The 14,683-nt window shown below is 40.8% G+C and overlaps 1 protein-coding gene across 1 annotated transcript in view; it reads left to right on the top strand.

Annotated features, from left to right (window-relative positions):
* The first annotated feature begins 2,289 nt into the window (after window positions 1-2,289).
* Window positions 2,290-14,683, top strand: part of NUP153 (nucleoporin 153) — a 78,515-nt gene continuing 66,121 nt past the window's right edge. The window contains exon 1 of the mRNA XM_036756752.1: window positions 2,290-2,427. Within this exon, the coding sequence (XP_036612647.1) occupies window positions 2,323-2,427 (105 nt within the window). The 5' untranslated portion in view covers window positions 2,290-2,322. The remainder of the gene's footprint in view (window positions 2,428-14,683) is intronic.

Here is a 14,683-nt window from a genome sequence, read left to right as displayed (position 1 = left end):
ACTTTACCTCTCTTTGTCTTTACTGACTTTACTTTTACTGACAAAGAAAAAATAAGGACTTAAAAATATTACCTCTCCTTAGTATTTCTTTTTCTTTTGCAAACTTCAAGAAATGATATTAATGAAGGGAATTCAATGATTCAGGAAGCAACTTCTCTGATTTTCAAATCACGACATTCCTTCCTTCACTTCAAAATGTCTGCATTACTCTACTTAAAAAAAAATCTTTGTATAACCTCAGCCAAGTTACTTTACATTCCTTCCAGAAAAATGATAAAAAAAAATTTGCTACTTCAAAAATTGGATTTCTCCTTACATCTCAACAGTTAAACAAAATTAGTTACTTAATGCGACTGCCTAACATTTTAAGATGTTTAGGGTAGGAATTTTGTTGTATGATAAAGAAAGAGGTGGTCTAAAAGTTTAGGAGACTTTCGGGGGGGGGGGGGCGGGGTAGGTAGAATACACAGGGATAGGGATATCATAATCTTTTCACTGCCTAAGGACACTGGGTACATATACTTCAGAGAGAAACGTGAAGGCAAGTCGTAGGAGAGCACTTAGGACAAACTATTCACTTTTCAACTTTGTGTAGCTTTCGAGTGGCGGTTTCACGTGTGACACTGAAAATCAGTTCCTCCCATGGTACTGATGCAGATTCTACTTTGGCTTGCCTGGTACTGCAGATGAATGTTAAACCGGGCAGCCTGTAAATGTAAAAGTTGGTTACATATTGAATCACTGAAAAACGCATTACAGACTTAAGTTCAACTCCAGTAATTACCAGTCTGACTGCCTACCTATCGTTCAATAAATAAGTTGTCAACTTTTTAATAAATATAGCGAAAGTAAAATGCAAAAGTGATATTGATGAAGATCATTAGCTATCAAGCTAGAAGAGACCATTTAGTATAAGGGTATTTAACCTGGGGGTCGGAAAACTTTTAAAAAGTATTTTGATAACTATTTCAATATTCGTGTCCTTTACAATCCTTTGTTTTTTATTCTATGGGTTTAAAAACATTATTCTGAAGACGGACCTCTAGGCCCGGTGGAGTACCAAAGGAGTCCAAAACACCCCCGCCCCTCCCCCCCCCCAAAAAACCAATCCACCTCTGGTCTCATCCATCCCCTTCATTTCATAAATGAGGCCAGAAGAGGGAAGGTTACCAGACTAATGAGTATCAGAGACCGGTTTTGGACGGCAAACCTCGGGGCTGCTTCATTCCACCGCCCTTCAGTAGCCACACGCCCGCAAGTGGGGAGGCCCCAGGCAGTAACGTGTCGGGAAAGTCCACGCCTTTGTTCCCCAGGGGGCAAAGGGAGTAAAAAGGAGTCTGGGAGGGAGGACCCCGCTGTAAGTTAAAAACACGTGCGCGCTTCTGCAGAATCCGAGCCACATGGAGAACACACAGGAAGGTGGCGCCTAATTTTGTCCCAATAAGCCCAGCCTCCTTCCCTCCCTCACTTCCAAACTCAGGGTTCCTCGGCCGAACTCTATTTCCCGTCAGTCCTGCGCCGTGCACGGGCTGGTTCAACCTTCTTTCCCGTCTCCTCTCCCTCACCCCGCCCCTCGGGTTTGGGCGCGGATCGATGATGCGCGGTACCCGGCACGGGAGAGTGACGCCACCTTGGCTCGCGACAGCGGCGGTCGCTGCAGCAGCAATAGGAGCAAAAGCAGCAGCGGCGGCAGCGACGACGGCGGCTGAGAAGACTACGAAGACGGCGGCGGCGGCGGCGGCGGAGGCGGCGGGGCGGGCGCCAGGCGCGGGGGGGAGGGGAGGGCGGGAGGTGCAGGCAACAGCGGCTGAGGCGGCGGAAACAGTGGAAGGATCACCGCCCGGCGGTCGCGTTAGGCCCTAGCGGCGCCGGGAGCTGCGCGAGACTCGGGCGCCCGCGCGCGCGCCGGCTTCCCCCCGGAGATCTCCATAGAGACCGTGACACGCACAGAGGCGGGTGCCCGCAGGCGGGCGGGCAGGCGGGCGGGCTGCTGGGCCCAGATCAGGCGCCACCGCTCCTTCTCCTCTTCCTCCTCCTCCTCCTTCCCCCCTTCTCTTCCTCCTCTTCCTCCTCCTTCCCCCCCTCCCTTCTCTTCCTCCCTCCTCCTCCCGCGCGCGCTCGCTCTCTCCCCCCTCGCCGGCCGGGCCTCGCGCTCCCTCTGGTGCCCGTGCCCCGGCGAGCGGGCCGGGCGGGCTCTTGGGCCGGGGCCGGGGGGTGGGGGGGCCGCTGAGGCCGCCGCCGCCGCCGCCGCCTCTCCCGCCCCTCCCCGCCCTCCCTCCCTCCCTTCCCCGCCCCGGAGCGGGAAGAGGCCGAGGCTCCGCCATGGCCTCGGGAGCTGGAGGAGGGGGCGGCGGCGGCAAGATCCGGACGCGGCGCTGCCACCAGGGCCCGACCAAGCCCTACCCGCGGGGACGGCAGCAGCAGCAGGTAAGGAAGGGGTTCGGGGCGGGCGCAGCCTGGGCCGCCGAGCGGCCGCGGCCTAGCTGAACCTGGGGCTGGGGCGAGGGGCCTCCCACCCAGACCCGACACCCACGTTGAGCGCCGCCAGCCTTGCCCAGCCACCGCACGAACCGCTGGGCTTCCCATCACCCAGGACTCACTCACTGCCCCCACCAACGCCATCCTCGCAACATTCTTCTTCCATTCCCCCTCGCCACACAGCCTCCGCCTCTTACACACGTCCACACGTGCCATGATCACCGCAGCATCCACGCTGACCACCCAACGCACAGCCCATTGTGTGCCCCCTGGGCCCCCCCCTCCCCCTCCCCCCCCCCCCCCCCCCCCCCCGGCCTCTCCTCTTCCCAGGACACTTCTGCCTTCCCCAATACCGCCCCCCATGCCCTCTCTTTTCCAGGGCATTTCTGTCTTGTTCAGCCCACAGTCTCTCTGTGCCCCCATTTCCCAATACGCTTATGTTTTCCCCTATACACCCCACACTGTGCTCCCTTCTTCTCTAAGACACACACTTACCTGGCTTCACCCTCCACAGCCCCTCCCCCCACTGTGCCCTCATCTTCCCCAGTACACTTCTCTCTCCCCCAACACACAACCCCACTATGCCCCCTTCTTTCCCAATACACTTCTGTTTTCCAGAACACATACCCCTACTGTGTGCTCTTTTCCCCAGGACAGTTCTGTCTTCCCCAACACACACTCCCACTGTGACTCCCTTCTTCCCCAACCCACCCTCCCAACATATACCAAAAGACCCCCATCACAACAGCATTGTGTCCCTCAATACACATCTGTCTTCCCCAAGATACATACACACATACCTGACTTCGCCCAACATATCCCCAACCAAACCCATCTATCTTCCTTTACACGCCCATCATCCCTTAAACACACTTACCTTCCCCTACACACATACACGCACGCTCACTCTGATCTTCCCTTCCACAGGGGTAGTTAACTAACTCTCTACACATTACATCTCTGTCACACACTCATTTCCCCATACTCACTTGTCTTCCTTTACACATGCACACCCACATCTTCCACTTCACACATGCCTCTTCCTTTACACACCCACCTACATCGAATTCTACACAAATGTATATCTTTCCTCACGTGGGCACGCACTCGTACGTACACACACAGAGACACAGGTACACATCTCTGTTTTACTGGGGTGTGTATGGGAACCTCTGGAGCCAGGAGTGGGATGAACTCAGCAGGCTAGTGGTGAAATGCACATGTGTTAGGGCTGCTGCCAGCCACACCATCTCCTGATATGTACTTAATCTGGGGTATTCTGAGTGAATTAGTTAATAATGGTTGTTTGTATTTCCAGACCTTGCTTCCTTTTTGGGGGTGGAAGAAAAAGGGGTGTGTATGGGAGGGGATGGATAGTAGGGTGAAATGCGATGTTTTGTTGTCTTCAGGCACATTTTTTCTTGTCCTCCGGGGATAGAAAGGGAAGGTAGAGGAAAGAACTGAATAAATTTGGTGGGATGTCTCACTTTTCTAGCCCCACATCTCTTGAGAGTGATGGTTTTGTTTTATATATTTATATTCTTTGTACTTCTGTCCCCTTCTTTTAAAAGTCCAGCTTAGATCTCATAAGAGCCCTGGTCCACGTGGGTCACCTTCTAGAGGAAGGGTTTATAGTCACACTGGCAGTGGGTGCATTTTGAAAATCCCTCTTTTTATATGTATCCTGTATGGGTTGGCCTTTCCTCTGCCTTTACTTTTTTTTGGAGATTGGACTTGGCAATTCTCCAAAGGTGATCAGGGCATGTAGTTTTGGTTTCCGGTATTCAGATTCTCATTTTGTTGGGGATATTCTAAAAGCTTAGGTTCTTTGCCATTTTGGGGAGTAGTGTTAGAGGACAAATAATATAACGATTATATATGTAGTTGACAGTTATTAGGCAAGTTTTGTAAAATAAAATATTAAGGTAGCTAAGCTGTTTTAGAAATGACAGCTAGTTGATCCATAAAAAGTTACAATATAAAATTCTTTTTTTTTTGTTTGAGAGGAAGTTTATTAACTTGATTTAGTAAGTAATTTACTATTTAATATACTAGTGAGTTAGTCACATGAAATTTTAAATAACTCTTGGTATCAATACCTACTGTTGAAATAAGATCAATGTATTAGATTGCCTTATTCCAGATAATAAAAATAATTGGTATTTAGATACTGCTTTAAAGTTTTCAAAGAAATGTACATAGGTTATTTACTTTGATTCTGATAAGAGCCCTGTGAGGATAGTACTAGAAGGTGGTAGAGTAGATTTTACCCATTTTACAGAGGAGGAAACTGAGGTTCAGAGGTTTTGACTGGTTGGGCTCCCTCTAAGTCCAGTGCTATATACTATCCTACTTCTCAAATGATTTGGAATACTAAACTTATGTTTAATAACATTTCTTACAATTGAAAAACCTGCAGATTATTTTCCTAAAGACAGGTTTGAAGAAACCATAAATTTGGGGGTTTTACAATTAGAATTTGTATTTCTAATTATTACTGCTTCTTTCTAATTAAATATTCACAGGTCTTGGAATTCTCTTACCTCTAGTTTTTTCACCTTAGGCAGAAAATGCTTGATTGCCAAATGTCTTTAGGAAGACCAATCTGCTTTGTCAGGGAGTCTGAATTTTAATCCCCACTCAGAGGCCTCCAACTCAGTTTGAGCATAGACAAATCACTGAAATTAAGCGTTAATGTCCTGTGCTATAGACTAGGGAGAGGAATACTCAGATTGTGTTTCAATCAGGAGGACCGTTGTGTGGGCAAAATAAAGCTTTGGTACTGAGAAAGACATTACATAGACGAACAGAATATTTATTCGTTAATCTGTATTATTGATCAGATTGTTTTAGGGGAGAAATGACACTTCTGTGCCATCACTCTCAAATAGAAACCGAGACCATTAACCTGTTAATAAGGAGCCCTGAGGGTTGCATCCTCACTTAGAAAACCAAATGTGTTTATAGGATTGTTGGTTTTTTTTTTAATTAAAATATCAACATAATAAAATCAAATAGGAATTACATTTTAATTTGAGTGTTGTGGGCTAGTGTTTGACACATCTGCTGTATAACACCAAAGGCAATTTGTTGGTAAATTTTGTCTTGAAATCAACAAAGCCAAACACATTTATAATATCCCAGAACAGTTAAATAAAACAACACAAAGATGTGATTTTGTATAGTGTCGTTGTTCACTTCTGTTATTTACCATTTGTAAATAGCTGTGTGTTCTTATATTGTGTCAAGGTAGTATCAACCTACATACCCTGTACTAAACCTGAGTTTTGTTGCTCTTCAGTGGTTGTAGTCAGCGAGTACGTTGATTCTTTTGGTTCTGTTTTGTTTTGTATCAACTCATATATCTTTGAATTTGTGAATTTGTCATGGTGATATTCTAATATATCCATACATCACAATTAATTTGGCCAGTCCCCAATCATTGAGCAGGTTTCCAACTTTTGTTATAAATACTGCTGCTGTTAATATTTTGATACAAATAAAACATTTTCTTTCTTTCGTTAACCTAACATAGGTTAATACTTACTAATGGAATTGCTGAGTCAAAAACCTTATTTTTTTTTACTTTTGGAGGGGGAAAGGCAAGGGCAATTGGGGTTATGTGACTTGCCCAAGGTCACACAGCTAGTAAGTGTTACAAGTGTCTGAGGCTGGATCTGAGCTCAGGTCGTCCTGACTCCAGGACCAGTGCTCTACTCACTGTGCCACCTAGCTACCCTCCAAAAACCTTATTTTTAAGACATTTCAATGAAAATCATAATTCATGGGATTTCAGCACTATTACTGTTGTGCATGTACCAAACTGCCACAGGACAGATCAATTTAGAAAGTATATGGCCTTTTGGAAGAATTATAGATTATAGGTTTAGAACTGGAAGGAACAATTAGAGGCCATTTAGTACAACTCCTCAATTTTTCAGTGGAGAAAACAGGTCTAGAGCAGTTTAGTGACTTGTTAAAGGTCTCATAGTAAGTGTATAGGCACATAATGGCAGACCAGGGTTCCACTTCAGCTTCTACAATACCAGATCCAGTATTCTTTCTACTGTACCAGACTACTCAATCTTGAAATCAGTTTTGACTGAAAAATTAGTTTTATCCAAAGGAAAGGCATATAAGGAATTACTAACTAGATGTGTGTGTATATACATATATACTTAAATGAGTTGCTAGAGAGAATGTTCCATGTCCCCTCTTCCTTCCTCACCTTCTCCTTTTTTTGAATATAAAAAGAGGTAATCTGAGTGTATGGAAAGAGACCTGGGATTGGAATTAAGACCCTGGGTTCACATCTTAGGAAGCCACTTAACAGCCCTGTGATAGTGACCCAAGTGACTTAGCTAAGTGATTTCTTTCTTATGTTCTCATTTGTAAAATGTTAATTTGTCTGTCTGCCTTTTAAAAGGTACTAGAGAACAATGTATATATAAAAGTTTTCTAAACAGAGAAGAAAACATATTCTTGTTTAGTATTAAAATTTGGAAGGCCCCAACTTAAAACTCATGGAGTGCAGAAAATGAACAGTGAAGAGGTTAAAGTCTCCTCGCTTCCCCTTTTAGATTTTTGGTACTAAGTGGTAGGTATTACTTCAAATAGATGCTGAATAGTGATTGAAGAAAGGTCATGAGTGTATTGAATGAGCCCATTCTACTTGTAAATGTGAGTTTTACCTTATATTTAGAACACCTGAAGATACTCTGTCACTTCTTTCTTTGGTCCTTGTTGGGGTTTTTCAGATGTGTGAACTACCTGCCCTGTTCTTTTGGGGCTGGCAACTGAATGTGTGGCAGCTGCTGCTGAGTCATCATGAATAGCAAGATGCTTCATGACATGGCATGATGTGTGGAATTTTTTACTCAGTGATGAAATCTAGTTAGTTTTGGGGTTTCTAGGCAGATATGGGAAGTTTAGTAAGTATGCTTAGTGGTTGCAGTGATGGGATGTTCAGTGAAAGGATAATTGTTACTAGTTTTCAATTGACCTATTAGTTTAGCGCAGTAAATTTCATTTTTTTTGTTTTGGGGGGGGGCAGGGCAATTGGGGTTAAGTGACTTGCCCAAGGTCATGCAGCTAGTACATGTGTCAAGTGTCTGAGGCTGTATTTGAACTCAGGTCCTCCTAACTCCAGGGCCAGTGCTCTACTTGCTGCGCCACCTAGCTGCCCCTGTGTGAATTTCATTTTTATGTTGAATAGACACAGTCCAACTACTGTAGAGAATGTTGAGCGTTTTTAATGTGTTTGTTGTAATTTTCTGTCTTTAAACCATGTGAGAATTTCAGCTGGTTGCCTAGTCCTAAACATAGGCCTTTTTCAGTTTGGTATTTTCTCCATTGCATTTGTATATTATTATTCTATCTTTGATTAGATTGAAATTCCCAAGGACTGTTTTGGTCCATTCATGAACTGGACAAAGTAACTCACATTTTAGAAGCAGAGGTGCACAGTGGCTTGGTTGCAAGTTGGTGGACACTTTGTCTACTCCTAGCTTTGGCCACTTCCACTTAAAAGGTGGTGGTGGTGTTTTTTTTTTTTTTTAATCTCCAAAGTTCTTGTGATTTGTGTGATCCTTTTCCATTTTTTCCAAGGTCCTTTTGGTGTAAACTACCAGGCGGCAAAGGGTCCAAACTCAACAGTTATCTCTGGATGCCAGGGTACCAAACTACTTAATGATAGCTCCAGTATGTCTGTTATCTCATTGATACTGTTGCTCCATTGATGAAGATCTCAGCCCAGTCATACCTGCTCATTCTGTATCACTCTTGAATAAATTCTCCCATAAATTCCTTTTAGGGTGGGGAGGGTGTGTTGGTAAGCAAAATGGGCTCCTTAGCACTTAGTTCAACAAGTGCCCTTGAAGAGTTTGGCCTTTGTTTCCTTTGATTAATTCAGTGTCTTTGATTGAGTCTTACTAGGTGCTAAGCCCCAGGGCCAAACCCCTATCTATTAGGTGCTAAGCCTATGTGGGTGTGGATTGGTGACTGGGGTGGGGCCCAAGGTGGGGCTGGCTAAGGGGAGGTGCTAACTCCAGAACCATGCCTTTTTAGGTGTTAACCTAATCTATGTGTATGTGAACCTCCCAGGTTCCTAAGGGGAGGGACCAACTCAAGAACCAATCATTCAGATGACGTTTGATGACGTCTGAAGCCCTATAAGAAGGGAGGGGAGAGCCATTTGTGCAGGGGCTCCCGAGATGGTGTTGATGAGGAGACTCCAGCTTGTAAACCCAGATGCTGAGACTTTGTTGAACTCTGGTAACTTTGTGTTGGGATTTGAATCAGACAAGGTCTGTCTGTTGATGTTTGTAATTTGTATTTTGTTCTGAAGTTTAGGGTGCTGGCTTTTTTCCCTGAACTAAGTGAATGATATTTGTATGCTGAATTAAAGTAAGCTTGTCAACCCCTTCACCTTGCTTTCCTTAGTTAAGCAGATCAAAAGAACCTGTGCTGTTGGCAGCTTTCCGGGTGCTGGCTGTGGGTGGATCTTGCACCCCCACAGAAGCTGCTAGCTGGATTGTTGAAACAGAGGGGTATCTTCTTTGAGTTCTTTTGACATTACTTGGATGCCCTTGGAACATTCCTGCTGTTAATAAAAACTATCCATGGGTTTTCTAAAAGCTGTCTTTTATCCTATTGCTACTTAAAGATTAATGTAAATGTGAAATTATAGTATAGCAAAACTAGAGCTCCTAAGGAACATGGAGGACCCTGTTACATGGTAGCAGAAGGGTGAAATTTGAGTTATTGCCCTTCCTATGGTGTGTTTCAAAGGTCTCATACTACTGCTATTGGAACATTTTGTTCCGGAAGCCTTTTCCTTCTTGTAATTTTTGATTCTAGGATCCCACACATCTCACTAAAAAGACCAAGCATAAAGATGGCAGAATTTCCAAGGGTGGAGGTGGGTGGGTATATTGCTATTATTCTTACAATGTCTTGTATATCAAAATTTGCTATATCCTCTATATATAATATTCCTAGCAGATAAGTATTATTTTTTTAATCTCCTCTAAAGTGAAAAGTTAAATTGTTTTATGAAGGTAATTGTGAGGATTGGGAAAACCAAAACTTTTCAGTTCTTACTAGCAATACAGACAACTCAACATTCTTCTCAGTGAAATAATATCTTCTTTTTCTTGGATACTAGTGGTTCCTTGGGCAGGGACTGGTTTGTCTGTATTTCTTTGTGTGTTTGTTTGTTTTGGTGTTTTTTGGAGGGGAGAAGGCAGGGCAATTGGGGTTAAGTGACTTGCTCAAAGTCATACAGCTAGTAAGTGTGTCAAGTGTTGAACTCAGGTCCTCCTGACTCCAGGGCTGGTGCTCTACTCACTGCGCCACCTAGCTGCCCTTTTTCTGTATTTCTTGCACGTAGCACCATGCTTTATGAATAGGTGTCCAATAATTGATTGTTGAATTGGTGTCTGTGGTTGCTGAGGGATAAATTAAAAGAGCTTGTTGTGAAATTGAACTATCTCTGAGCATTTAAGCTACCTCTGGCCAAATTTGTCTTTCTTTAGGAAAAAAAGATGCTGTACTGAGAAGAAGAGATTTTTGGATTATTTTCTAAATAGTCCTCCAAGTTAGTTGTGTGTTCCAATTTTGTTTCTCTTAAAGCAGTGGTTGTGTTGGAGTTAAAAGTGGAGGATTCCAGAGCAACTCTCCCATTGGCAATAGGTTTGGAGTTTATCCTCCCTCATCCAAGCTAGAAAGACCAGGTTCTATTTTGGTGTGTCTGTTGTCAGAATGCTAACCTAGCTGATTTGGGGAGAGCTCACCACGAATCTTAAGATGATTATTGATTGTTTTTTTCGGTGGGACTACAGCACCTCTTGAAGGTTATCTCCTTATGGGAAGGTTGCTGTGAAGGACTCAAACTGATCAAATTATAGATCCTTCAAGTATATTTTATGTATGCATGCAACATCTGGGTGAAACTCTAAAACACTTAAGTATTAGTGGTTAATTTTAAATGTAAAAATAATAACACAAAAAAATAAAAAATAAAATAATAACACAAATAACATTCTAAAAACAAACATGGCTATTTTGAATATATATGCTTAAGAATTGGAAATATTTCACTGGTTAGAGTGATGTGGAAAATTGTGATTATTTAGTGTTTTAGAGCTTTTTTTAAAGTCTTAGATACTTTAAGGGCTTACTATTTGCATACTAAATTAGGCTATTATTATATAAATGTAGATGTTGAGAAAATGCTCAAATTCTTTGTGGTAGATGTGAGTGAAGACAGGCTGTAGGGGAAGAAAAGAATGTGAATAAAAATTCCTGTCATAAGGAGACCTTCAAAAAGGTAACCTGGGTGAAGAGTAGGGGAGATTTGTTTGAAGGTTAGAAGGTAGTGAGAAAAGAAGGCTTAGAAAGGACTGAGAGGAAACAAAGAGAGCAAGTAGAGTCTACAAGCCTGGAGAACAAAGGCAGTAAGATGAGTAGAGAGAAATAAGAGCAGCATTGAAGTCCAGGGCATACTGCCCCAGACCTGTAAGATGAAGCTAGTATTTGATATGACAGATTGGCTGAATAAATGAAATTATTTGAAAAAAGAAATTGTGTGTGCCAAAAAAAATAATGATGCCATTTAGTGTAGATTAAATCAAAGAAAAGGAACATGAAGGTTTTCTTAAGTAGTAGGAAGCCAAGTGGAGAGAACTGATGATGGACAGAGAAAGCTTTATATTTAAATATTGGGGAGACTGAGAGATAGTATCAATTACACCAAGGTTGTAAATTGGGAGACAATTCAGAGGAAAATATTATTTCTCATTTCTTATTGCATTTAAAGTTGATATTAGTCTTAGATGTATAGATGAAGGAAAGTAAGAACAAAAGTAGAACACAGTACATTAGAGAGTTTCTGTTTCACTCATTTTAAAATGTCGTTAATTTTTAAAAATTGTTCTTTATTTTTCAAGTAATAAGTATTTTTTCATTAATTTGTCCCTTCTGCTGCTTCTCTACCACCCTTCCCCCTCCCATCGAGCAGTTTAAAACAAAAAATGTCCCAAACGAACCTCTCAGTACTTAATCTACATAGTCTAGCAGAACATATTCCCACATAAACTGTCTGAAAATGCCTTTCTACATTTAAAATCTGTCACCTTAGTTCATTTAAATGTGAAATTCTTACAATATATATGATAAAGTTAAATGACTCTGTTTTGAAATAGTTACCAATTCATTTTCGTTAAGTAGCAGCAAGAAGAGGAGCTAAATAGTGGCATTGTAGTGGAAAGATTATTCCATTCCTAGAATATAAGCTGGTGAATATTTTAAAAGTTGTTATTTGAATTTTACAGAAAATGCAGTTTTCATTGACAGTCTCCAAGAAGTTCTTAAACATCTGAAACCCCCTTTGACGACTTAGGTGTGCTTTGTAAATCACTAGAATTTAAGTATAGTTGTTAAAATGTTTCATATAGTGAAGCAATAAAGATAATTTAAGAAATAGAAAAATTTCAGTGCTGTTGTGCTTCATGTTGAAGTAACCTAGTAAATCTTGTTGAGGAAATGTAAATTATTCATTTTCCTATTTAAGAGATAGATTAATCCATTGATCATCATTTCTAATTCCTCAAGGTGCCTTCTTTCCTTGATACTCTCTAAGTACTTTGTCATGTTTCGCAGTGGTTTTGATTTTATAATTTATAATGTAGTTGTTGTTATGTCTAGTTCATCTCCTTTATTAGATTTTAAACTCCCTGAGGATTCCATTTTTGTTTTGTTCATATGTGTATGCCTGGCGCCAAACTCTGTAATTTGATTTTAGTAGGTACTTTAAAACTTATTTGTTGAATGAAATTGTTTCAGACTGGTATGGAGCAGGAAATACTGAATTTGGAATGAGAAGATCTGCTCTTGAGTTTCAAGTTTAGACGTTTCCTAGGTGTATGATAGCGGGCATAATACCTTACATGTATATTAATGTATCACTGGGTTTTTGTAAGGAAAGCATTTGTAGATCTAAAAGCACTTTATAAATGTGAACCATATGTTAATCAACAGTCAATCCATAAGCATTTGTCAATCAGTTTTTCTCTTTTTCTCGCTTCATGTGGGCACACATATTAGGCATTTTGCTATTAGGGGATATAAAGATACTAATAATATGTTATGTATGTTATTTTAATCTAGGTTATGGATTGGGGATCTATTTAAAATTTTACACTAATAATTACTGGGATTAAAGTTTGTAAAGTACTTTACATACAATCTCCTTTGAACAAAAGTCTTGTGAGGGGCAGGTACGATGAATGATATTATTCTCATTTTTATAAATGAGGAAATTGAGGCTCTTGTTAAGAGACTTGCCAATAGACACATGGTTGAAAATTTTCAGGAGCCAAATTTGGGCTGAAATTTTCCTGATTCCAGATCCAGCACTCTAGACGCTCTACTATGTAATATTGATAAACCTGGACTTAAAGATCACTCAGGTAGAGTTTATGAAACTAATAGTTCACTTGTGGTCCCCAGCTCACTTACTTGAATCCCCCCATAGACTAGAGTTAGTGAGTATTCAGTAATAATCATTTGTTGGTATCATAGTATCATTTAGGATCATAGTATCATTATGTAATTTGGACTTTGCTTTGATAACTGTATTACATATTTTAAATAATTTTTTCCCGATTACATATAAAAACAATTTTTTACTTTCATTGAAAAAAATTTTGGGTTTCAAATTCTTTCCCTTTCTTTCTCCCTCCCTGAAGTGGCAAGCAATTTGATAATAGATTATACATGTACAATCATGCAAAATATATTTCCATATAGTCATGTTGCAAAAGGAAATACAGACCAAAAAAACCAAAACCTAAATGCCCCCCCCAAAACACAATGAAAATAAAGAAATTAAAAAATAGTATGCTTCAATCTGCTTTCAGACTCTATCAGTTTTTCTCTGGATATGAATAGCATTTTTCATCATGAGTCCTTTGAAACTGTCGTAGATTATTGTATTGCTGAGAATAGCTAAGTCATTCACTGTTGATCATTGTACAATATCACTGTTATTGTGTATGATGTTCTGGTTCTGCTCACCTCACTCTGCACCAGTTTGTGTAAGTCTTGTCAGGTCTTTTTTTTTAATCAACCTCCTTGTCATTTCTCATAGCACAGTAATAGTATTCCATTAGAATCCTATACCATGGCTTGTATAGCCATTTCCCAATTGGTGGGCATCTTTTCAATTCCCAATTCTTTGCAACCACAAAAAAGCTGCCGTAAATATTTTTGTACAAATAAGTCCTTCTCTGTTTCTCGCTCATATCTTTGAGATGCTTAGTAGTGGTTTTTGCTGGATCAGAGGGTGTACACAGGTTTGTAACCTTTTGGGCAAAGTTCCAAATTGCTCTCCAGAATGGTTGGATTAGTTCATAGTTCTACCAACAGTGCATTAGTATCCCAATTTTCCCACATCCTCTCCAACATTTATCATTTTCCCTTTCTGTCATATTAGCTTAATCTGATGGGTGTGAGGTTGTTTTAATTTGCAATTCTCTAATCAGTAATGATTTAGAGCATTTTTTTCATATGACTACAGATAGCTCTGATTTCTTCATCTGAGAACTGGCCATATCCTTTGACCATTTATCAATTGGGGAATGACTCATATTCTTAAAAATTCAACTCCGTTTTCTATAAATTTGAGAAATGAATCCTTTATCAGAGATGCTTGCTGTAAAAATTATTCCTCAGCTTTCTTCTTTCCTTCTAATCTTGGTTGCATTGGTTTTGTTTATGCAAAACTGTTTTAACTTAATATAAGCAAAATTAAATATTTTACATTTTGTAATGCTCTCTCTCTCATTTGCTCATAAATTCTTCCATTCTCCATAGATCTGACATAAAAACTATTCCTTGCTCTCCTAATTTGTTTATAGCATGACCATTTATGTCTAATTCGTGCACCCATTTTGACTTTATCTTGGTATACAGTGTAAGAGGTTAGTCGATACCTAGTTTCTGCCATACTGTTTTCCAGTTTTCCCAGCAATTTTTGTCAACTAGTGAATTATTGTTCCCTTTAGGTCTTTGGGTTTATCAAACACTAGGCTAATAAGAGCAGTCATTTGCTTTTGTGTATCATGTACCTAACCTAGCCTACTGATACCACTCTTTTTCTTAGATAGTACCAGATCATTTTGGTGATTACTGCTTTATAATACAG

This window comes from Trichosurus vulpecula, chromosome 1 (assembly GCF_011100635.1).
Source record: "Trichosurus vulpecula isolate mTriVul1 chromosome 1, mTriVul1.pri, whole genome shotgun sequence".
Taxonomy (NCBI): Eukaryota; Metazoa; Chordata; class Mammalia; order Diprotodontia; family Phalangeridae; genus Trichosurus; species Trichosurus vulpecula.
Note: the sequence above shows the minus strand (reverse complement) of the source record. Positions and strands in the feature narration are given on the sequence as shown.